The sequence below is a fragment of the Molothrus aeneus genome, chromosome 6 (genome assembly GCF_037042795.1).
Source record: "Molothrus aeneus isolate 106 chromosome 6, BPBGC_Maene_1.0, whole genome shotgun sequence".
Taxonomy (NCBI): domain Eukaryota; kingdom Metazoa; phylum Chordata; class Aves; order Passeriformes; family Icteridae; genus Molothrus; species Molothrus aeneus.
In genome coordinates, this window is record NC_089651.1 from 4,095,323 (window position 1) to 4,121,662 (window position 26,340).

Here is a 26,340-nt window from a genome sequence, read left to right on the forward strand (position 1 = left end):
AACCAGGCAGTTATACTCTCTATCCTTAAATTTATATCAGTATTGGAAAAAAAAAAAAAGTTTAAAAATTTCAAAATACCATACATCACAAAGAAAGGGATTAGTGCTGAGTACAAAAGAAGATGAAGTTACATAAACACTCTACTGGCTTGTGTCCACTTCCTTAGCTGGAACCCCTGGCTGGGACCTTCAGCACCATTCCTTGCTCTGTGGACACATCACCACTTTCCACTCACTGAAACAGCTGCATTCTACTGGAACAATAGAATTACAGGAAAGAAAAAAAAAAAAAAGGACACAGCTAAAAGTTCACAAGATAAGCATCTTTGTGGGCAGATTTCTTCCTTGGAAGAGCTAATATGAATGTTGCAAAACTGTCTTCTCCTTAAGGAAACTTTCCAATTATAAAGAAGAACATTGGGTCTATGTAACAGCAATAATATTTGGCCTTTAGGGATTAATCTAGAACAGAGCTTATTATACAGAACGTAAAATTAACGATGTACAAAGGCAGTTTAAAAACCCTACCTCAAAGATATGCTTCACATAACCACATTCTCTGACTAAAGGACAGAGCATTTGGCTCAGAGTCTGTGCTCAGAACCAGAAGATCAGAGCTGGGATGTTTTATGCAGTGTCAGTAGCCAGTCTTGGTGCAGACCTTGGTTCAAGGAGGTTGTACAGAATCCCTGAGCCCTGCTGGGCTCTCTGGCCATCCTTAGCAATGCATCACAAGGCTGAGGCTGGCTTTTATACCCATATATACATATCTATATATATAAATAATTTAACATATAATATATATATTATATATATTAATATATATTATATATCATTTTATATTATATATAATATATATAATATGTCATATATATAATATATATAATGATTACATATATTAATAAATATATTGAATTATATAATAGATTTCGATAAATAAAAATATATATATTAATGATTAGGGCTAGGATTTGGTAAGGGTTAGGGTTAGGATTTGGCTCTGATAAGGGTTAGGGTTACTCTGAAGCACTGAGAAAAGTGCAGATTTATTGAAGGAATGCAGTGCTAAAATACACCTGTAGATTATCGCTGTGTTCTGATAACTTCTAGCACAAATTTTATGTAGATCTCGCACAAAGTTGCAATCAGAAATCAAATTTAGTTCTGTAATCATTACCTGAGGAAAAATATTTTTGGAATGAAGAATCTGCTGTGTTTTGCTCTGCAGTCTAAACAAACCTGAGGTCTTTTATTCCTGCAGGGCTGCTGCCGGGTCTGTTTCAAGGTGTAACTCAAACAAAATGAGAAATAAAGCAGTTCAGGGTGACAGGAGCCTGAAGTGCAGTAAAGATGCAGCACTACACACCACCAGCTTTCACACCAAACAGCTTCTCCTGCCCAAGCCTGGCTATGGGAAGCTTCACAAAATAGCTATTTCTTCTTTACTTAATTTCTTCTTTACTTAATACATATGAGAAGAGTAAAGAGATTATGTGTTTTGCCAGAAACAGGTGACAGTAGCTTGACAGGATTTAGTAAATGTAAAATGTCATACCACATATTTTCCTTGCTTCAGAACCACTCTTAGTTAACTTAAAGCTCTAAGGTGCTGAATTATACAGCTTGCACTGAAGACTTATGCTTGTAAAGTTAAAATGGCCAATTAAGTTGATGCTGTCAGTAAAACTCAAGAGATGAATGAGCACAGACTGTTGTGAGTTGAGGCAGTTTTCATCTAACCAGTCACTAAGAGGGGGCTGAAGGTCCAAAGTTTCATCTTTGTTTCCCATGAAGTTTCCTCCTTGACTACAACACTAACATCTCTGTGAGAGCAGTTTGGTAAACTGACTTTGTCAGACTGCATGACTGGGGAGAGGGGTTGGTAGATAATCCAGCTTTTCCCAGATAACATTAATTTTATCGTCTCTAACAAAGAAACTCTACCAGGCACAGAAAGCTGTCATTGTTCTCATAGCTATAAATCACATTGGGTTCTATCAGCAATTTTCTTTAAGCAGTTACTTTGACTAAGGAAAATTCTTTCATTTCACATTTAAAAAGCAATTTGCAAACACTAATTTCCAGCAGGGGAAGGACAAAACCTTTACAAATTCTACCATCTTTTGAAATCCCTTCAAATATTTTAGCCTCTTAGCACATCCAGTGCTCTCCAGCAATGCTCACCAGAAACTGGGAATTATTTTGAACACTGAACTTGCTTTTCACACCTTGGCACACAAAGGCCCAAAGTGGCTCTTGCCAAAGAGAGTACCCTGGCATTAGAGCATACAAATTACTCCCAGCACCAGGAAATTGTGCAAAGGAACTCTGTGTGAGATTTTATACAAAAGCAACGGGTAACTCTGTGCCTTGCATGGCAAATGGCTTAACTTCATTCCCACTGCCTGCTGTCCACTCCACACAGCACATTTAGAGTATTTGAAATTATGTGTATGGATTCTGGGACAGACTGAAAATTTTAGTTCAAAGAAATGGGACTTTTGGCCCACTTTGGTGTACAATTTAATCAAGTTAGACCTAAATCTAGAGTAAATTTACTGAGGTCAGACTCTGTGCTGACCAATTCAAACACATTCATTTGTGGGTTACAGGTTTTTTTCATTATATTCAGGCAGTAGCTAAAGAAATGGATTTGCTTTTCTATGAAATGAGAGGGTGTTTTACAACTAAGCATAGTTTAAATTAGGAAGCATGAAACAGCAGATGAAAAAAGAGTAAATTTTATGATTGTAAAATGGAAATGAAGACATTTTACTACCAAAACTCTGCTCCAAGATTTAGGAAGCAGAGCTGTCCCACTGCAGCCTTAAAACAGATTCACAGCCACTGAGGATGATGGGGGACACGGAGGAAGGCTGTGCAGTGGTGACCCTTAGCAGTTCCCTGGGAACAGAGTCAGCATCAGTCAGAGCAGTCCTCTGGCCAACCCAAAACAGCAGCTATGGAGAATTAAATCCAATATTGAAAGACAAACAAACAAACAAAAAAAAATTAAAAATGGAGCACAGCTACTTAGGGCTCTCACAGATGTCTTATTTCTGTTTTCCATGTAGTGGAGAGATCAGAGTGCCAACAGTCCTTCCAGGATGACAGAACTAACACACTCATTTCAGATGGGAGTATAACCACAATAAACCTCAACAAATATCCATGCAGCTTCTTTAAAATATCAGCTATGGAGAATTAAATCCAATATTGAAAAATAAAAAAAAAACTTTTAAAATGGAGCACAGCCACTTAAGGTTCTCACAGATTCCTTATTTCTGTCATCCATACAATAGAGAAATCGGAGTGCCAACAGTCCTTCCAAGATGACAAAACTAACACACTCATTTCAGATGAGAGTATAACCACAGTAAACCTCAACAAAGATCCATGCAGGCTTCTCTGTGTGGAATACTTCCACAGAGACATTATTTATGCTCAGTGTTTCGTTGTCAAACTATTTCAGTGTGAACATTATTTATTTGGCAAAAAATAGCCACCACTCCAATCTGGTAAAAAATAGCTTTTGATAGATGATGTCTCCAGTGCTTTAACCTGGGAGAAACATTGCTTGCTGAAGGGGATACTGTATAGAAATCAACAATTTTTAGATAAAAATCACTTGAGAGAAGTAAAAGTTTAAGGATTTTGTGTATTTCTTGTTCAGTCTGTACAGTTAGGACATTTCACTCAAGTCCATAATACATACGTTTTTCTGGAAAATGAGAAAACTGCTGTTAATTCCTAAACGTATTTCCCACCACTATATCCAGATATATGTAACGCAATCAGCTACCTCATATCGAAGAGAGCCTTCTAATCTGATTTTCTAGACAGGTAAAAAAAGCTTTGGGAAGCTGTTTAAAGAACAAAATGCTTTTGCAGCCTCATAAAAGAAAGTGATATAAAGGAAGGCAATGTGTACACAAGCCTGGACTGGAAGTGAGACGTGACTTGGATTGCTAAGCAATCCATTTCAGAGCAGCCTGTGAAGCAGCCTGAGCTCCTTTTTTCAAACCAATATATTAAATGCCCTATGATAACTTACTTATGATCCCTAACAGCTTGTCACACCTCCAGTTGTTCTCAGGCTTCATAAACAGGAGTTCTTTGGGAAGAGATTAAACCTGAGATTCCAGACCTTCACCCTCCTCTGCGATGCGCCAATTGCTCAAATTAAATGGAAAAGTAGCTTAGAGAGTCAACTAGAATTTAAGCCAGGGAAATCCATGGAAGACATAAAGTTGGAGTGGCCCCCTGTGTACCAAGCCTTTATCCTGCTTTCGTGGAAAGAACAGCCAAATTCTATCAAAGATCTCCCAGCTCAGCGCATTGATGCTCACAGAACCCAGGAAGCAGAACAAAAACAAATCTGGCAGAGCTTCTGCAGTTTGAGGACTACATCTTCTACACCAGAGCACTTTTTCAGTGTCTCCAGGGATTGTGGCACGATAAATTTAAAAGGAAATTTAAATAGTGAAAAAAAAAAAGACCCTTTGTTTGTGAACAATTTGTTTATATTTTCATTTGGCTGCATAGTGGGATCAGAAGACAAAACTTATTTAGTTATTTCTCTTATTTATCCTGAAAAAGCTGAGACATTCTATTTGGAAAATGTGTTTGAAACATGCTTTATGCATTGCTAGAGTTTGGTTTAAGTGCATGTGCCCTGGTTCAAGACAACACAGAGGGCCAGGTCTGGGGAGGAAACTCAGAAACGCTGTTTTGTCCCTTTTCAAACAAGGGTGATCAGAAAGAAATGCAAAAAGGAGTTCTGTGATTTCTTTTTTGATTGAACATTTTAAAAAGTTCTGTGTAAGCACTCCTAGAACTGATGCAGTTGCAGTCCTGGACTAGCAAGCCAATGCTAGAAGGAATTCTTAATATTTTGGGGTGTGCTCTGGGACCAGCACTGAAGACTCTGCTTGTGAGATGCAAGGTGTAGGTTCACAAATCCCTTCTGAATGAGGCTGTTCACTGTCAGTGGAAGGTTTTACACAAGGAGTAGCCTTCAGCCAGCCTCTTTTCCGAGCTGTTCTACCTCACACAGGTGCTGAACCAAGGGGAAACACTGCCTTGGCACTCAGCTGATAGAAAGCACTGATGCGTCCTTAACTCTCTGCTCTGTTTATTTTGATGACTTTCCCCCCCCAAGTTACAGAGCCATCCCTGCTGGTCTAGTAAAGTGTTCTACACTCGTTTTACAAAGCAGAGGGGTGCAACAAAAGAGGATGAGTGAAATTTGTCCTGAAGGAGACTGGTGCTGAGTGGAGAAGCACCTTTTAGGGTGCAAACCTCTCTGGTGCAATCTGTGTTCCAATGGCTCAGACACCTGAACCTTCTCCTCCCCATCCAGGTATAAATCCTTTTCCAATTTGTGCTCCTTCACCCTGGAAATTATATCTGGATGAAAAATTTTCCCACCCCCAAAAAACTGTGAAATCTATATAATCCATTAAAAAGGTTAATATTTGGGTGTTTATTTCTGGGGAGACAAGAGACCAAAATGTTTCCCCAAAATATTAAGGACTCCTTCTAGCATTGACTTGCTAGTCCAGGACTGCAATTGCATCAGTTCTAGGAGGGCTAACACAGAACTTTTTTAAATGTTCAATCAAAAAACAAATTACAGAACTCCCTTTTGAACTTATTTCTGATCACCCTTGTCTGAAAAGGGACAAAACAGGGCTCTGAGCTTCCTCCCCAGACCTGGCCTTCTGTGTTGTCTTGAACCAGGGCACATGCATTTAAACCAAACTATAAAGCATGTTTCAAACACATTTTCCAAATCCACGTGGTGGAGAATTAATTCAGATTCTTTCAATCTCAGCACAAACCAAAGATTTACAAATACGGACCTAAATCAACTTCCAGGCCTTATGCTAAGCATACAATTTAAGGCCATTAAAAAGTTTGATGCAGAGTGCTCAGTATCTGGCACAACTGAATCCAGGATAAAGAAGAATTATGTTTATGGACATGTGTGTGGAAAGCTGAAGGACTCCCTAATTGCTGTGAGCAAAACTCAGCATTTTAATTTTTGCTAAATGCAAATTAAAACCTTGTCAGCACATTCTTAATTCATCAAAACAATGTGAAACTTTTCATACTTTCATCCAGTATCAGGATTTTGTTCAATTTCTGCAGCAACTCTTGCTATCTGCCCGAGCCCACGTGTCTTTGCCTCTGTCAATGCACAGAATTTTTTGCACAAAAATTCCATTTATGAATGCTTGAAGGAAAGTGCCTCCACTGTGACTAATAAATATTTCATACTTACTAATTATATTCATACTAATATTTCATACTTACTAAAGGACCTCTGCTCACCATTCAAGGCCAGTCAATAACATATTTCAAATTCAGTGGTCCAGAACTTCTGTTCACCCTGAAAATAAGCTTCAAGCACTCAAACAGTCAAGAAATTTAAGAAAAAAAAAAAAAAAAAGACACTCTCATGTTCATAGTGCAACAATACTTGAGAGAAGGCATGATCCAATCCTAAATCCACCGTTCTTATTATCAGTTCTAGAAAGCTTGGCTAAGGGCAGCCAAGGAAACATGACCTTCCTATCAGAACAAAGCACATGGGCTGGTGAGAGTCATTAGTGACTAATTACTGCAGTACAGCAGTTTCATAAAGTTGGTGTTAAATGATCCTGATGAGGTGTCTCTGCCATTTGAAATTAATTACACTCTTATCTTTCGATAAGATTATCTTACTTGTATTGTTGGATGTTACCAACATCTCTAGCCCCATAATGAGTGATGTGGGTGCCAAAGAAATATTTGCTGTGGACTCACACATAAGAAGACATGGACCTTATCATCTGCTCACGCTGGCATTTCTCATTTACATTTCTGTGGCAAAGAAATCCAGGCTTGTTGTCAATTCAATTTAAAACTCAGGGAACTGCCATTTTTTATTTCAGGAACAAAATCCCAGATAAGAATGCAGTTGCAACACCAGTTGATCAAAGAAAAAGGAATATTAAATTTGAGGAGGCACATAAAAGACCTGGTAAGGAAGAAATATTATAGTGGTTGGTCAAACATTTATAGCTTGAGCATTGGAGGCATGTTTCTGTGTGTCAGGTGCTCTCTTCCCTGCAGAGGGATGATAAGGGACTCCTTTCCTCCCCAACCATTCTCTCATTACCATTTGTCAGAGCATTAATTGCCAGCCAAAGGAGCCTTTTCTAATTATGACTTTGTGGAGTAAAAAGTGCAGCATGGGCTTAAGGGTAGAGGGGGCTTCTTTACTAACATAATCAGTAATAACATTATTGTAGAGATGGCACTTCTCTGCAATACAGTGTGAAAACAGGCAGACAAGTACAAAGGAATTGCCTCTTCTGCTCTTAGGAACACCAGAACTGATGAAGGTCATCTGAAATACATAGTAAAATGTGAGTCTGCACATTTTACTGGATCAGCATTTCTCAGTCTCTTAGCTTGTTCAGGCTTTTCATCTAACCTTCATTTTAGGAAATATTACACTACTCAGCACTGTGACTGTGGTGCCAACAACAGCTACCTCACTTGGAGCTCCTGGCTTAAAAAGGGATTTAAGGATTACAGAAAATACATATTTTTAATGGCATTATTGTCCTGCTCAGTGTTGGAGCTTTAAAGCATCAGCAGCTCTGGCACATGTGCTGTTCATGCTCCTCCTGAGTGTCTCAGTGCCAAAATATACAAAATATACATCCCAACCCAGCTCAAGCCCATGCCACACAAATTCTCGCAGCCTTTGGATGACTGCGTACAGAACATAATCTACTTCTGAGAGACTTAATCCACTGCTAAAACCACGTTTACAGCAGAAATTCCAGTGATCTGGAACTACAAGCTTGGTGCAGATAAACTTAAGAAGGCAATTGCCTCCTTAAAAAAGCTCTCAAATCTTCTGCTGAACAATTTGCACCCACTGCCGAGTCAGGGATGCTGCTGGTGCAGAAGAGCTGCAGGAAGTCAGGAGAGGTTTCTGGCAGCCCTGATAGGAGCTGTGAGCAATTGAAAAGCCACCACGTTTTTTGTGTGCATGTGAATGTGTGCCTGAACACCAGACAGAGTCAAGAGATAATAATCCAGGCTCTGACTCCTTGTACTTTTGATATGCTGATGAATTTAATTCACAGCTTCTCCAATTCCTCCCTTCCTTACAGGGCATCACAGATTATATCCTCTACTCACCATCATTTTGCCTGCCTGACACTTTATAAAGCCAAATTTCATGTTACCTTGAGCACCCTTCCAGCAAATTAAACCTGCAGGCTAAGAGTTTGCAAGAAATCAAAAAGTTCTGCTTTCTTCCTTCCAGAATGAGAGGATTCTGATTCAGAAAGACACACTGCATTCAGACAACATAGTTTGGCAAAAAGGAGACTCTTGTGGCCAGAACAGATCTTTTTCAAGAGTTTGGTAAACTCTCCTCAAATGCTGACTGAAGTCCAAGCCAGTTAAGCGCTGAGACTAAAATAAAAGCTCACATTAAAACATGGTTTAGACACTTTTTGGAGCAGTGTCTTGCACTAAAAGTTCATTATGGGAACCTAACAATGACATGAGCAATAGAAATGTAACTAAAAGCTTCAGTGGTTGCATGAGTCTGTGTGTCAGTGGTTTTGTTTGATTTTGGGGCTTTCTGTGTTTTTTTCCAAAGAGGTTTTCTATTGTCTTGAATACAGCAATGTATTTCCCCATGATATATTATTTCCCCCATTTCTGGAGGAAAAAATCATGCAAAAAGGGATTCTGAAAAAAAAGTAGAATAACAACTTTGGTAAAGGTTTCTAATAAAATTCTTAATCTTTGCAAATTGAACAATTCTAAAAATGAAGCTGTAAAATGAAATGGCAGTGTCACAAATTCTACTTCTACACAGATCAACACTGTAATAACTCAGCTACTCTCATTCATACACTGAATGAAGAGTTCACTTACTGGTATTTCTATATTACACACTGGCCATGAATTTTGGCAAGACCTTGGCATAAACCAATTTTTTAAAACCAAATAATAAAAGGCAGTGATTTTGTTAAATCTGCTTCTGACATTTTTTACATGTTCTAAATGAATTTCCAAGACAGGCTGCATAAGGGACAGCTGATTACTGAAGCTTCAGAGGAACCTTATATAAAATAATTAGACTGAGTTTTCAGCTCCTGCTGCTTTGGCACATTTTGTTTTGAAATAACAGTTTTCTTTATATGTGTCAATTTTGTGGCTGTGGGTAGACTTCCCAATTAAAAAATTGTACCCTCATTTTACCACATATGGCAACAATAAAAAAAATAGAAAAAACCACAAATTTATCTCAATCTCAATTCTGATGATTATGTTTTTCCAGATTATAAAGTTGTTCTATTTGAAATTTCATTAGGATGAATAGAAATTCTATATATGTAATTATAGACCGAGAGGGTGGTAAATAAATTTTCTTTTGGGGGTCCCTTGCAACTCAGCATGTTTTATGATTCTATTAAAAAAAAAAATTCACAGTGAGAGTAATCAATCCACAAGAATTTGGTAGAATCTCCATCTCTGGAAGTTTTCAATGAATGGCTGGACAAGGGTCAAAATAACTAAAATAACTTAATCCAGACTCCTTTTCACATGAATGGTTGGATCAGACGCTCTTTCAAGGTCCCTTCCAACTACACTGCTCCGTGATTTTATGAAGTAGGCATTCAATGAATTTCTGCTCTCATTTTTTAAATGCATTGCAAATTGCATCTTTGCAGTCCCTTGCCCTTTTTCCCTGCACTTGATCTACTACAAGTAGTTTTTCCAACCTGGAACAAAGCTTCTTTCAGCCAGATGAGTTCATTTTCTCTCTGTGCTTCTCTCCAAAACAGTTACACAGTGCAGCACCAAATATGAGCCCAGACAAAACCACCTTGTCAAAGAGATGGAGTGTTGGTGTGTAGGAATATAAACAGCTGCCCCTTTCTTCTTGACTCCCATGTGAGGATCTGAAGTGTGTAACCGTGAAAGTTTTTATCTGAGAATTGCACCATGAGGGGCAGGAACAATCTTACCCATCTATCTAAGCACCTGCAGCACATGGAAGAGTGAGAAATAATTCATATTTTCATGGCAGAAACTGAATATTGCCCTGCAGCTCTAACTCATGAGGAGTCTAAACCATCTCTCACTCCTAAAGCTGAATTTTGGTGATGCAGGAAATGAGTCTCAGGTGTTAGGGATAATCAATCACACCAGTGTTCATTCAGAGGCATTTGATAGTTTCAATATTATTCTGAATTATTCTCAATAAATTTCAATGAAAAGCTGCATAAAGCTCAAAGTCAGCACCCTGGATCTGTTCTTTTTCTGTGCTTTTCCATTTTTTGGAGACTAATCATACAAACTTTGCACAGATACTTGAGAAAATAATTCTATAAGGACTACAACTGTAAAACAACTTGAGCAAAAAGAATAAAAACAAAACCTGGTTCAGAAAGGGAAAAACAGCTCCTGTGATGGTCAGACACTCAACCACATCTAAAAGAAAAATTAATTTGCAGGAGATACCAACCCTTGATAAATGACAGCTACTCTCTGGAGGATGAACTAATTAGAGAAGTATTAAAATTAAAGGCGAGGGATCAGATTTAATAGATGGGAATCTTATTATTTCTTATTTTCACTTAAAAAAAATAAAACCAACACTTCCATGTTCTACAGAGCACAGTAGGCATTACACCATCCTGGTTAGTGATCAGAAAATACATATAAATGTTGCTGTTTCTGATTCTGTGCCAAGCAACAGGAAGAACTAAAACAGTATGAATCCAAACACATTTATTTTTTTAAGTGACTAAGCCTGCTAAGAGTGCTAAGAGAGTATTTGGAAGGGTTTCATCACTTTAGTCCTGTAGCAGGAAAGATTTGCTTATCTTTTTGATACATACCAGGACAACAGCTATTATTACTGGAACTGTTCTTATGGCTCCTACCAAATATATAAAATTAGACTGTGCTCCCCTATTTTAAAATCTCTGTATTATATTTCACATTCATGATTGGAAGGTTCCACATTTAACAAACATTTGTTATTTAATGCATGGGCACTATTTATATGCAAGGAGATGGATGATTATTGAAACATTCCTGACTTGGGAGGTGGATCCCTGAAGTTTGGTCATGGCTCAAGTGAGATATGTAATCTTGAGCAAGTTCCTTCAATACTTAATCTTCTGCAAAATGCCTATCATAAATTCACATTCCAGGAAAAAAAAATACTTATGGAAGTTAGTTCATGTAAAAAACTTTGGAGTCTTAATCAGAAAGACAATATAAAATAATATTTGAGAGCTGTATTATATCCATAAATGTGCAAATGCGGAGCACTGACAAGGGAGAATCATTAGGACAAGACTAAGTAAATTTAACTGGGAAAACATTTAGCTAGGATTTCTCAAAATTCAAGAGAATTTTTCAAGTATCTTAATGAGCTTAACATTTTATCCTCCCTTTATATGTTCATCATGTCTTTAATCCTGCAGTACTCCTTTCCATATTTATGTAAATTTAGCTCATTAGGCTCAGGCATATCCCAAGTTTTTAGAGGACATGATGTGTATAGATGTAAAAACATGACCAGAAACGGTGAAACTCCAGGACCAGCTTTTCCACAGGTTTTATCAGGTTTGCTCCTCCCAAGAGGAAATCCCAAATCTCTCTCACAGTCAGCAGAGAGAGGGCAAATGGGTCCAGAAGCCTAAGAACACCCTGCCATGTACACAGTGTTCTTCCTGTGAAAGCTGCCAGTGGAATAACATCTGCACCACACACAAAGCTGCCTGTTCAGAACGTGGCTTTAATTCATTTTGCAAGTAATGTAATCAGTGGAACATCAGATGAACTAAAAGGGGAAAAAAAATATAGACAAATAGAGAGTTTTGAGAAGCTACCATATGGGTCCTTTTCATCTTTTGGGGAAATCTTATACAATGTCTAAGAAATTATTGTTTGGACACGTGGGATTGAAGCTAAGGCCATTATATAAGGCCAGTGTCTAAATATATCATAACCCAATTCTAATTCATACAAGCACTTTGTACAATCTTTATGGACAACAAAACTGGGTTACTGAAAGATTCTAAAGGAAGCCAAGAAACTTTGCACAGTCCAAAAACCCCACTGCAGCTAATACAGAAAACATTTATGATTATCTTAATCTGGGATTTATCACAATGTGTGGGCAGATTTGCTTAACAGGAAGGATTAGTGAGGGGGGGTGATTTACTGACTGGGGGTTGTTCATTTACTCATCCATGTGGGATTCCCACAGTACCATGTAAAGAGAGGCCAGAGCAAAAGGACAGCAATAAGAGGCAAACTGCTGCCTTAGCAACCATTTAAAATACCTCCCTGAAGCTTCCAGAAGGCATTCCTCATGTAATGGTATAAAATAGGGAGCTCATTTTCCTGGGAAAGTACCTATTGCTCAAGAGAGATTGTGGTGAAAAGTATTTTTCCATTTTCACAATTTGTTTGCTACTTTATGTCCCCTCTCTCCTCTACTCTGTCTTCTTCCTATTTAAAAGCAGTCTGTTAGCTAAAATAAGTTTGTGACAAACAGGCTTAAAAAAGCAATAACAGGTATAATTAAGTCCCCCATACAAACAGAGTCAACTTTGCTCATCCAGCTGAAATTAGGAGGAAAATGAGAAAAAGAAAAAAAGAAAAAAAAAAAAAAAGAAGAAAGTAAATGGGTTGTAGGAGAACAAAATCCTGATGTGTGCCTGACAAATAATGAATAAACATTGGCAATGCCCTAAGGAACCTCTACTACACTACTGACTGTATCAAGATATATAATCATTAAAGTTATAGAACACTGAGTACCAAAGCTACCTCTTACACACTCAGTCTTTTAAACGTTTCCTTGGAAAAGAAAAGCAGGTTCAAATGAACTGTGCCCACCCACAAGGAGGAAAAAAAGAGGCAAGAGCAGCAACAGTGCCTCAATTCACTCAATAGAGGAGAATAATTGGAGCCCAGTTCAATCTGTGAAGTAAACAGAAGCAGGATGAAGGCTTTTCAATTTACACCTACAGCCTACAAATTAGTGAGCAGTCTGGTAGGATGAGCTGGGGAGGGATTGCATAATAACCCTACCCCCAGCAACAATGCAGGGAACAGGGAACAAAATGGTAGCTCTACACCAGCAGGGAATTTCCCTTTCTAATTACTGACTACTCTGAAAAGCATTCTCAAAAGCCAAACATCAGCTTTTGTGCAACTGGATCGGGAATTTCTTTGTTATTCTTGATTTATTCTCGTCCGAAAATTAATTTCAATGGTGTTTTAAGAATCAAAAGTAACTGTGCATTAAAAATACAAAGAGTCTTCTGGCAAATATTTGTTTGAGAATTTGTTTGATAAAATAATTCTTTTTTGTGCCAAAAGTTCAACAGATTCCCAATAATTATGGCTTATGTAAATATCTTGCCTGTATCAGTATTCATTGTATAGTCACTTGTCTACATCCATTGAAACCAAAAGTACCTAATCCAGAAAATTCTGGGTTTGCAGAACATGTTGTGTGCATTCACATCGTGCCTCTTATGCAACCATGGGAAAAGTGAAACTCAATATATGACTTTCAGTTTTTCTCACAGCAAGTGAAAAAGGAGACAAAACAGAGTAGAAGGGTGATGGTTTGAGATAAGTTTAAAAAAAACTACAGCCCTCTTCTGAGGAACACAATTACTCACAAGAAAGTTTTCTTGTCCCCTTTCAGTGATTGTTCATATGTAGATTTCCATTTTGGGCAACTCCCAATAACAGGTCCTTCCAAAGGCACAACTACTTGGAGCAGGAGTCGAGAATCATTTCAGAAAGCAGAACTACAGAACTATAGCGGCAAGTGCTATGTCACTGTCATATTTTCTGAAAAATCCCTTTGCCAGGATTTCTTCTCCTGGGAAGATGAAAAGCTCAGAGAAAAAACAATATTATCTCATTAGCTTCTCCCTGTTTTGCTGTTTACCAACAGGTGAATGTTTGATTGGTTCCATGTGAATTGTTTTTAATTAATGACCAATCACCATCAGCTGTGTCAGACTGAGGAGTCAGTCATGAGTTTTTATTATCATTCTTGTGAACCCTTCTGTCTGTATCCTTTCTCTTTCTTTAGTATAGTTTTAGTATAGCATTCTGATATTTATTATTTTATGATATATAATATCATAAAATAATAAATCAGCCTTCTGAGAACATGGAGTCAGACTCATCTCTTCACCTCATCCTGGGGACCCTCACTAACTCAACAGTGGTACATTATTTCTAAACAAATCCTTGAATATTTAGAGCTTGATTGATAAGTCAAGCTCCTGTTAGTCACTCCTGAGGGAATGGGAACATCCAGACCATGGCTTGAGAAACAACCTGGCTCAGAAGGCTCTGTGGTGAGGCCATTTCTGCTCATGGCTGATTCCCTGCTATGATGAACAAAAATGAGAGGAAAGCACCTGGCTCAACCAGTTCAGAAAGTAAGCCTTGTGTTGAGGGAGGTCAGAGCAATTGGAGCAAAGGGGGAAGGCAGAGACAACTTTATCTCCTGCCTGGAGTGAAAGCCACATCCCCTGGCTTCATCAGCCATAGGATGTCAGTCCTGCACAGGCAGCAGGGCTGTCAGAGCAAAATTCTCACCTTCCCATGTGAGAAAGCATCCATGAAAGCATTATTCTTAGAGCAGCAATGGCCATGACCAGGAAACTCCCTCAGAGGGGGACAGGCTGGGATCAGAGGAAAGGTCACAGAATCACAGAATGTGCTGGCATGGAAGGATCCACAAGGATCATTGAGTCCAGCTCCTGGCCCTGCACAGGACCATCCCCAAGAGTCCCACCATGTGCCCAAGAGCATTTGTCCAAATGCTTCCTCAACTCTTTAAGGGAAGGGTACCTCATTCAGGGGATAACTAAGCAGAGGTTGGTTGAGGTGGACAGCAAAGATTGAAGGAAATCAGGATGGGAGAGAACAGACCAGGAGAAATTCTGATGACTGAATTTGGTCTGTATGTCCAAAGAGAACCTTTTGTGTAAGCACTTTCAGCTAGAGTTATCCCTACAATCCCAGACTTCACGGAGATGAACAAGGTCCCTTCACCTTGAAGTGGTCCAGCATTGTGCTAGATGAGGCAATAGTTTTAGTATAACATTCTTTAATATAATATAATATCATAAAATAATAAATTAGCCTTCTGAGAACATGGAGTCAGACTCATCTCTTCACCTTGCAAGTGCTGCAAAAGTGGGAAAAAAAGAGCAACATTAAGTGGATTTTTTAGTCTGAGACTCCAAACAGCCTCAACCTGGCCAGGGGTAAAAAGACTTCTCAAAGCTACATCCAAGCTTTACTGCACAGTTTTCTGAGAAAACAAACCAGAGAAAAACAAAGTATCCTGATGAGAAACATGTCTGCAAAGTCTCTTGAGTAAAGGCCAGCAATGAAGCAAAATATCTGATGAGATTAGGACGAGAGGGCAAATTTCTCAGTTGTGTGAGCCGCTGCACATCATTCTGAGGGCACCATTACAGATTTCCACTCATCACTGCATGAAGTGAAATGACCAAAACCATCTCTGGAGGTCTGTAAAGACAAAGCACCAAAAGACAAACAGGTTGAACGTGCCAGAATCCAAGGATTTGCTCTTTTCCTGGGCAGGTCTTACATCATTGTGAGGCAGGATAAATAAATGCTCAGTGATCAGATGAGTAACGAGCCTGGGTTGTGAGGTCATGAGAGAGAGCCATCACAGCAAAGACAAGAATCAATTACAACTGCTCAGGGCAGCAGTGGGAGCTGAAACAATATCCTTGGCAAACACGGAGAGGTCACTTCCATCATTAGAAAGGGAAGAGTTGAGAAGGAGGACTCTCAGGGCTAGGTCTGAGCAGGCTGCATGTGCAGTCTAGAATAATGGAAGCTAAAAATATTGTCATTTGAATAATGCAAAAGTGCCTTCTGGATTCAGGAGGCAGTTCTCAAGACAACAGCCATAGCAAGCAGTACTTTCAGTTTAGCAGCAATTAATTCAGCAGTGAGCTGCAGTGAGAACTGACCATGAAGCCTGGAGGATGGATTTTGCCTACAGCAGCCATTCCTAAATGAGTCAGGTAGGTAAACTCCTGAATTTAAAATAGCCATTCTGCTTAGAAGTCACCAAAACCTCTCAACACAGTGGAGGGGGAAAGAACCAGAAAACAAAAAAAAACAAAACAAAACAAACCACACAAACAAACAAACAAAAAAAAAAAAAGGAAAAAAGAAAAAAAGAATAAAAGAAGGACCACAATTTAAATTTATTTGGGAGACTTTCTACTGGCATCTGTGTACCTTCAGAAGTCCAGAGGACTGACAACAGGGTTTTCTTCTGTTACATTTTCTTATATATATTTTTACATATATAATATATTATATATATTATATATATATATTTATATATATTTATATTTTATATATAAATATATTTATTTATATTTTATATTTTTTTTCTTATATATATTTTTTCTTCTGTATAGCCTGGAGAAACTGTCAAGCTGAGCCTCAGCCTTTATCATCACTTTCATTCACCCTCCTCCCCTCTCTCTCCACTGTCCCAATTCACATGATGGGAAAAGAAAACACATCATGAGAAAAAAACTCTTAGGCACAGGCATAACTCCATATGCCCATAGCCTGTCATTACAGGCTGGAAGCTGACAGTGCTTGCTTGGAGAGAAGTGGAGGAATGAAGCCATTTTCCCAGAATAACCCTTCCTTTTAAAGCCCTGTGTCATTCTGGGGGTAGCACAGGTGTCCAGATCCATAATATCAGGGTGAGGATTACAGGCAGTGATAGCTCAGACAGTCCAGGCTGCAGGCAATGCCTGATAAATGCTCTCTAACCTGATGCAGAGTGGAAGTGCAAAGAACAAACACTTGCTCTGAGGCCCCATTGATTGGAAGTGACGTGCTGAAGGTCTCAGCAGAAAGGAAAACTTCATCAGAGGGAATTCTTGGGGCATTTCAGGAGGGGATAGGAGCTGAGAGAGACGTGTGCTGATCTCTCTCAGCTGAGAAACAAACCAGAGGAATTGATGGCTGCCTTGGGTGAATTATGGGTGACAAAAAGGGAAATCTAGGAGGGAAAGCATAATGGCAGCATTATAAATGAAGGAAGAGCTGCTGAATAGATGTTCCAATGAACCTAGGGCCTACATACATCTGGAGTTCTAACCCATGACAGCAGCCATATGGCACCTGTAAAGCATCTGACTGCTGCCAGAGGGGTTAAATGTCTTTACTAAAATTTCACATGGCCCAGGTGCCACCATCTGAAGAAAGATTATCTGAGAGGGGAATAACAATGAATTAGGCAGTTTACCTAGGCTGGAAATAAATGGATATTTGAAGTAAATCCCCTTAGAGTCACTGAGACAGATATGTGCACTTAAACACTGTCCAGGGAAGAACACACAGCTCTCACTGATTGATACAACAGAATTAGAAGGATCCAGACTTTGTCTCAGGGTGAGACAATTGCAAATGCAAAACTGGCCTCTGGACTGCAAGAACCTGAACAGAGAGCCCTCTTCAGGCATCAAATAATCCCAAAACCCCCAGAGAGCCCCAGAATGGGACTCTGAACACTGATGTGTCTGAGGAGCAGACTGGGATCTCCAAGGCAGAAGGGAACAGTATAATTTCCTCTCTTGAGGATTGATTTGTTAAGTGTCAGTGCCAAATTCTAGGAAACAATTCTTAAATGAGTCTCTTTAGAAGCCTCTTCTAGACCCTTCTAGTTCCTCTAGACCCAGGAAGTCTTGCAGTTTAATGCTAACCCAAAGAACAGAATAAACTAATAGATATTTTTTCTTGAACAGAGGATTTAATTAGGCAATTCTGATATTCTACCATGACATAGTCTGGCTCTGCTGCACTGGCAGTGTGCAAAAAAGGGCAGAAGTTACACTTGAGATAATCCAGCTCTGATAAGCTTTGGATCTGAAGAGGAGCCTGGAGTTTCAGCTAACCAATCTCAAAAAACATGCTTCCTGTTTTTGGTTTTACTGTTTTTAGAGAGTTTCTTTCATTTGTGTTTTGGCTGGTACTTTTCCAAAACAGAACTTGAATCATCACAAATTAAATATTTGTTTAGGCATAACCCTTTCCAAAAAACATAAGCTCTTACTGAGATACAATCATCATTTGAAGTCATTCTCAAGAAAAAGCATTTCCCCAGCAGACAAAAAACCAATAATTTTTTAAAATAAAGAAAAGAGGAAAAATTAGATTAGATTAAAGAAAGAGAACTAAATCTTATGTGGCCAGAAGTTAGATGTTTTTTTCCACAGCCAAGCAGGAAGATAGGGAAAGAGCGAAAAAAAAGAAATGTCAGAAGATAAACTAAAGCCAAATTAACTAAAAGCGTTGGTTTTTAAAGTGATGATAGTGATGTAGCAAGAAAACCCTCAGAAAAGGCACTCTAACAAAGCTGAGATAAGCAAGTTGACATCAGAAGAATGAGACCAGCCTAAGAGACTGAATCCCATTTTTCTTCAGCAGTGAACTAAGTTACACTGCAAGTACAATTTAATATTTATTTCCTCTTTGTACCTGTGTTAGTAGCTCAAAGATCCACTGTAACAAAATACATAACAAAACAGTATTCAGAAATTTCCTATGTTTTCTTATTTTGGCTGTGAAATTTTATGGTTTGAATCATTTATTCTAAAAGACACAGCAGCTCAGTACACAATCAACAAGGTGTAACAAACCAGAGCTGGTTTGCAAAACCTGAAAAACATTTCCATGTAAAGATTTTTTTGTCTCATTCATAGCACAAGCTAAAACTTGAATAAAAATGTAAAAAAAAAAAAAAAACAACTGAATAAAAACTTCACAGTTGGGATCCAGTTTGGTTTTTCTCCAGCCTCATCAGCGGCAAATAATGACCATCGAAGCTGCTTCTGTTCTGCAAGTTCCATCACTCTCTTACATCGCCTTTCACTGCTCTAAAGCAAGGCATAACTACCTCACCTCCTGAGGCAATTTCCTTAACCAAAATATTGCCCATAAGTGGTTCCGGTTGAGGCTTTTCCAGTGTAGGAGAGATATTTATAGTTAATCTCACTCAAAGTGTTCACATTTTCCAGTCAGTGCTAAAACTGGCAGTGGCAAATACTTTTTTGGGGATTTTTATTTTTAAGCTCATTTTTAATCCCTGAATATTAAGGATAGAGAATCTGGAGTTCTGGAAAAAATGTGTGAAAGTGTTCATCAAGGTTAAACAATTCCACCCTACTAGAAAGGTGAACGGGAGTTTGGTTTTCCATCATGATAGATAGGGGGTTTATGCCTAGAATAAGATTTGCAGTGATTCTTACAGAAAGAAAATGTGGGAATACTCTTGTAAATGCAAAAGAACAAGAGATTTAAATTTTACAGACTCAGAGTTCATGTCTACCTGCTTAGTCTACAAATCCTATACCTGGCATATTCCATTTAAAATACTCCTGTAATTACAGCTTTGGATCATTACCTCCACATGCTTCTAAGCAGTAAGATGACAGACTCTGTCTCAGTGATGAGATGCTGGGACAGGGAATGTGGAGAATGCAAACATGAGCAAAATACTTAGAAGTTCTGGGCCTGTTAAAGAAAACTACATCAATTCATGCACCTCAGAATAGGCTATTTACAAAGTAGCCTGATGAGCTTATATTGGGATACAAGCTTAAAAACCCCAAACATACGAACCTAAAAGAACATCAAGATGACCCAAGTATACCTGAATTTTTATTATTAAAGGCTTACAAAATAATTGCAATCATTAATTCTCTTAAAAACCATAAAACAACCTTTGCATATAAATAGGAGAATAAATCATTTGAAATGGCTGAAAGACTTTTAAGACTGCTTCTTTCAAAATGCACTGTATCAAGAAAATGTAAGATTCCTATAAAATGCTGCAACAGAGCATTAGAGGAGCTGCTTTTCCAAGAGGTTGTAAAAATACCTTTTCATCTAAATGCCTTGCTGAGCACATCAGTCAACTAAACAGCATCAAAAGAATGGGTTGACCAAAAACAAAGGACGTGTCTGGGCTCTTGGTGCAGGGACCAGAGATAAAGGACCCCTTGCTCACCTTACTTAGCTGACTACTCCAATTTTCCTTAAATGTTTTCTTCTTCGGGACAGCCTCAAGCTTTTATAAATGCCACATCTTTAATGAAACCTTTATTCTGGCTGCTGCTGTGCCTGCTCACTTTCTTACATTGCTTGTGCACAGGTGGGTCGTCAAATTCAGGCACCTAAACTAAGAATTTTTCTGGTTCACTCTGGAGCAAAAAATAGGCAAAAGGACACCTCCAGAGGAACTACTATGCTGAAGGCATTTAACACTAAACTATCACCAAAATGCAGGTGTAAGATACAAATCTAGAAAGTGACTATGCCAAAGCAGTACAAGGAAGTGCCTAATTTTGAGTCTTTGTGATTCAGCTTATCACTGTAGATGAAAGAGATCATGTTTGCACACCATTTTACATATATATAATTATTTATATATTTTATATGTATTATATATATTTATATTATTTATATATGTTTATATAATTATATATAATTAAATAATTTTATACAAATTATACATTTATATAAAAATTGTTATATATAATTATTAATATATTTTATATAAATTTATATTATTTATATATAATTATATATAATTAAATACGTATATAAAATTATATATTTATCTATAAATATTTTATAAAATTATTTTTATTATTTTATATTTATATATTTTATATATTATTTCATTACTATTTATAATTAATATCTTAATTTAAAAAAAATTTCAATATTTTTCTTTATTTAGTGTTTAATTATCAGCTATGTTCACAAATAGTACCCTCTTTTGGAGGAATGAATGGCATCCTGAAGGACAGGATTGCAGCTCATAACTTCCTTGATAAATCAGATGAAGCTCTACATTAAAAAAAAAGAACAAAAAACCACGGACTGAGAAAATCCTTCCTGAACACCAGGAACTCCAAAGCTGTGCCACTTCAGGGATAACTGTATCCAAATACTGTGATTTTATTCTGAAAGTCCAGATCAACTCCTGTGTACAATTCTGAGGAATGTAAGACTGGAATCTCGACTGCAGAAAAAGCAAAGCTGGAAGGAGATACAATGAAAATATGAATATTTGAGTAATGAACAGGTAGAGTGTGTTTGGAATTGGAGGGGGAATAAAGGAAACTCCAGACTACCTTCCTCATAATGTGTCAAGAAAATTCTTAATTCAGGAAAACAATTTCATAAGAGAGCAATTTAACCACTATTAGTGAAGACTCAGTTTGGATGTTAGTAAAATATCTACAAAGTTCTCCTTAAATTTTCTATTAAATACAATAGATTGAAGTGTTTAAACTTGGAGAGATGAATTTGTTCTTCTTGTTCAACACTTCAGAACGGATTGACAAAACATCCACCAAAAATTTCCTTGGAATATTTATCCTTCCTCAGAGAACAAGGAAGATAGATGAGATGAGGTTCAGCGCTACATTTGTGATATTGTACATTATTTATCAGACCGAATCTATTACACTGCATGCATATGTTGATTCAAATGGCCTGTACAGACACTCTTCTGCAGTCAGCCAGTGGTGATTGCTGCCCTGGGGTTTAATTTGCCTTCCAAACGATTTGCAGACTGTTGCTAAACATTACAAAAGAGAAGGATCAGCAGTCTGCATGACAAGAGCTGGGAATGGTTTGTGTAAAGAGGCCAATGGGACAGATACCCAGAGCTTTCAGAGGGCCTCACTGAGCTGTACAATTACTGCTGGCATAAGGAGGAGCCCTATTCTATATCCCCAGATTTCTATGACTGGATTTGGCATCTTGGATTCCCTAGCCATATTTAATTTTGCTATTTAACACGTGTTTCTGGGAGACAGAGTAATTTATTTTAAGGCTGGATCGTGTCTTGTGCGCACTACAAGGACAAAAAAACCAAGGAAGTTTGACTGCATTGAGTAAACAAACAGTAAAATCAGATTTTAAAGTCTCAGTTTTCTCAGAGGAGAACAGATTTAGGATGGTGGAGTCCACACCAAACATCTGTAAAGGTCTCAAGTATAGGAGTAACCAGAAAGTGTACAGAAAAAAATACCTGTCCAACCACAAATTTTAACAGCTGTGCTATTTTTAGGATCACAACCCTGCAGCCTGATGATTAATGAAGACTGACTGTACGTGGTGACCTGCAGAGTGACACAGGAGCAATGAGCCATGAGGGGGTTACAGCAGCTGCTCACATGGGCTGCAGGACTCCCCCTGCTCCAGCTGCACTGGGTCCCTGAGAACAGTGTAATTCTAAATTCTAGGTGTGCCACATCCCCGTCAAAAACTCCATGACAGCTCTTCTTTACCAGCACATGCTCCTTCACAGAGCTTCGAGGTACCGCCCTCCCTGCTGCCCAGTCTGACACCAGGGGCTTGGTCCTGAGTGAGCACAGAGTGCAGCCAGGCCTTCTCCAGGAAACCTGCTGGAATTCACAGTTTGAGGCATGTAAATCAAGTGTTTGACGGGCTCTAAGTCATGGAAGTAGAGTCTTACTTGGTCAGCTCCCATTTCATGCCATTCTTTGGTTACACCAGGAAGTTTTCTGATGCCAGTGTATTGGTGGAATTTTGCCCGACAGGCAGGAAGAATGATGGGCAGGATTCCATTGTAACAGAAGGCTAATTAATTACTTTATTATACTATATTATTTTGTACTATATTACACTACATCTAAACTGAAACCGAACAAGAACTCAACTGAACAAAATCTCGTGATTGCCCCCTGAGTGACTGTCAGGACATAGCTTGCAGAGATTGGCCAAGAAAACAAAACACTCACACCAGAAGCCAATCACCAAATCCCTTCAGGTAAACAATCTTCCACAATGCACTCCACTTGTGCACAAACACAGGGGCAGCAAATGAGATAAGAAGTGTTTTGATCATTCTTTTCTCTGCTTCTCCAGGAAAAAACCTGAGAGAGAGAATTTTGTCTCTCTGTTCAGAGAATGTGAATCCCACACCAATGAAACACTTGCTTCAAGCAGTGCTTCCTTTTGACCAGGCTATGGGCTGTGGATGTGTCTCCTCATGGAGGCAGAGGTGTAGTCCAAAAGCAGCATTCAGTCTCATGCCACTGTTAAGGAATTTTCCCCAAGTTCTGCTGCACTGTGTGAGCTGTTGGATGGCATATGCTCCATCTGAACACAGGGAAAACAGAGCTGCAAGTGGCATCCACGTTACTGTACACACACAGCTCTTTCTTACTCTGCACAGCTGTTCAGCCACCCTTGGCATCTTCACTTTCTAATAAAAATACAGTGCAAACACTTGAATCTTTTTTCTCCTGGTTGCTACCACCCAGCCATGGTACAAGGGATGTCTGTATTTACCACTGCAAGCATTCTTTGAATTCTTAAATGAGAATCTTACATCTGTATGCACAGAGGCAGAACAGGCAGACACCATCTGAATAAACTTCAGGGAGTTGTGCTAACGTGGGATGAGCATGGTGAGTACTGTTTAAACCACAGATATACAAATGTAGTTATGAATAACCTTTGAGACTCCCACCTGCCCATAAGAACATTGAGTTCAGATTGTAACCCATACAATGCACTTAATTAAACAATCTTCCCTCAACTGAGATCCACTGGGATTTTTTTTATCCATCTATATAGAATTTCCATTTACTTCCCACTCTGCTAACTTCAAAATGCCTCTGTACTTCAGCAAAGCTTAGTGAGTTGCTCAGAATTAGAAATAAAGACAAAACTCAGGCCAAATTTTTCCCATTAGCCACAGCCACAGAGATACTAACGACTGAAATGAAGAAATTAATGGTAACAAGCTTCTTTTAAAATAGATGAAACATCACTATTTCTATTTCTTAGCAGTAGCTGATCCTTCAATACCAGCTTATTTAAAAATCCAACCTTATCAAAAGTACATATTAAAAAGATTACTCCCAAACAGGAATTTGTTTCATTTTAAGGAAGATGGAGTTATTCCAACCTCAAAGAAGTTCTCACTTATTCTAGATTTTCTTACAAAGTGTATGAAAATCAGACAGAGGCCTCTAAGCAAACTCAGCAAGAAAACTGGGCAATTACTTCTTGAGTTTGCACATCATATTTACTACATACAAAAAATATAGAATATAGGAAAATGTGTTCATTTCTGGCTCCTTGCAGATCACTAAAATTGAAACTTGAGTATTTCCCTTGAAAACCTTGAAAGCCAAGGCAAGTGAAATCTTCGCCTAAAAATCATTATTAAAATTACTATCAATATTATTACTCATACTATAAATTGTAATCAATGCAATTCAACAATATTTATAAGCCTGGAAAATCAAACAGCAAACAATACCTCATGTGAGAACCAAACCTACTTAAATAATTTCTACCTTCTTTCATAAATATTACATATACTCTCATTTTCCAGAATTCCCTGCATGGAGTGGCTGAAAATACCAGTTTGTGAATCATCCCTCTGGATTCTAATCCTTTTAATAACAAACATTTCATCCCACTGAATGTGTTCATTAAGTAAAGTACTACTGAGCATAAATAAAACAGCAGAATCTAATTTATGAATGATAAAACAGTCATTACAGCCATGGTAAACACTTCTCAGAGTCAGGTTCTACATCTCAGTGGACAAAAATATCAGGGCAGAGAAACACAAAAGCCAAAATATGAATAGACCAATAGTGATATTCACTTTGGATAAAAGGTTCAGGTGTCCTAGGCTCTAGTTCAAATAACTGATGCTCATTTTTAGCTGTAGGAATGAGGGGAGGCAGCCTGCAGTCCAGGTACAGGAGCCTTGACTCCTTGAACACACATGGTGCCACTGCCATATTTTCTGAAAAATCCCTTTGCCAGGATTTCTTCTCCTGGGAAGCTGAGAAGCCTCAGGGGAAAATGAAAACGATAATTGTCTCATTTGCTTCTCCTGTGTTTTGCTGCTTTGGAATGTGGTTGGAGATTGTTTATCCAAAACAGAGGTTCAGGTTTCATTAGTTTCATGTGAATTGTTTTAACTTAATGAAAAATCACTGTCCAACTGTGTCAGACTCTGAGGAGAGAGTCACAGGTTTTTCATTATTATCTTTTAGCCTTCTGCTGTATTCTTTCTCTATTCTTTAGTATAGTTTTAGTATAGCATAATATATTATGCTATACTAAAATGATACTAAAGAATAGACTATTCTTTAGTATAGAATATTCTTTAGAATAGGATATTATAATATAATATAATAGCCTTCTAAGAACATGGAGTCACATTCATCATTTCCTTCCTGCCACGGGGGACCCCAAAAATGCCACAGGCGTGGAATATAAAACATTTTATGCTGTCCTCATGGCAACACCCACAAACATTTATGCTTATCAAAACACAGTCTGCACTCTGCTGTGCCCATAAAACCTCTCTTTGAGCCAGGCAAACAGTAAAGAAGACTCCTGGGGGCGTAGGTTAGGGAAAGTTCTCTCACCTGGAAAGATCCTGCATGGTCTTCTTCTTTGTCTCCTTCTTTCCCTTCCTTGAGGGCGATCAAGGTGAAGCCTCGGAAGTAGGCAGGAGTGGCAGCAGACAGCGTCACTGGGGTGTGATGAGCAGGGAAACAACAAAAACAAACCATCAGCTGTGAAATCAGCCACCTGCATGTTGTTTCACAGCTTGAAAGGTGTGCGCTCTGCGTTGGCATTAGCCAAAGTTAGAGCGCTGACAACAGGGAGCCAAGCCAGACAGAATACAAAATGTTCAGTCCAAGTTTCCACATCAACTGAGAAAGACTGGCATGAAGTAACTCAGCTTTTTTCCTCTTTTCCTCCCACTTTTTTTTTTAAACCAGATTGATAATCTGCTCAGATCTACAGAAGGGTTGTTTTGGTGGTGGTTTGGGGGTTAGGAGTTTTTCTACTTTGGGTTTTTTTTCTTTGTGAGGGTTTTTTTGTTTGTTTTTGGGGGGGGTGAGGGGGTGTTAGATGTAAAGGAGCATCCCTAAACATTTGATTTCATGGGTTTTTTGTTCAGTTCTGAGCACAGACAAAGTACTTTAGTGCACAGAAAGTCTCTCTGCCTGTAATGCCAGATGACCACATTGCCTGCTCAACGCAACACTCCCGCTTCTGGAAAGGGGGGAATCTCAAAATATCCTTCCTCTGCTTCATCCTCAGGGCAAAACAGGACACATTAAACTCCTGGCTGAAGCTGACCCCCAAAGGTTGTGCTGCCAGCTCTGATTG

General features: G+C 38.4%; 1 protein-coding gene across 1 annotated transcript in view; it reads right to left on the minus strand.

Moving 5' to 3' along the window:
* SPON1 (spondin 1) overlaps positions 1-26,340 on the minus strand; it is a 186,362-nt gene that overhangs the window by 153,947 nt on the left and 6,075 nt on the right. Inside the window, exon 2 of the mRNA XM_066551448.1 lies at positions 25,587-25,693. Coding sequence (XP_066407545.1) covers positions 25,587-25,693 — 107 coding nt within the window. The remainder of the gene's footprint in view (positions 1-25,586; positions 25,694-26,340) is intronic.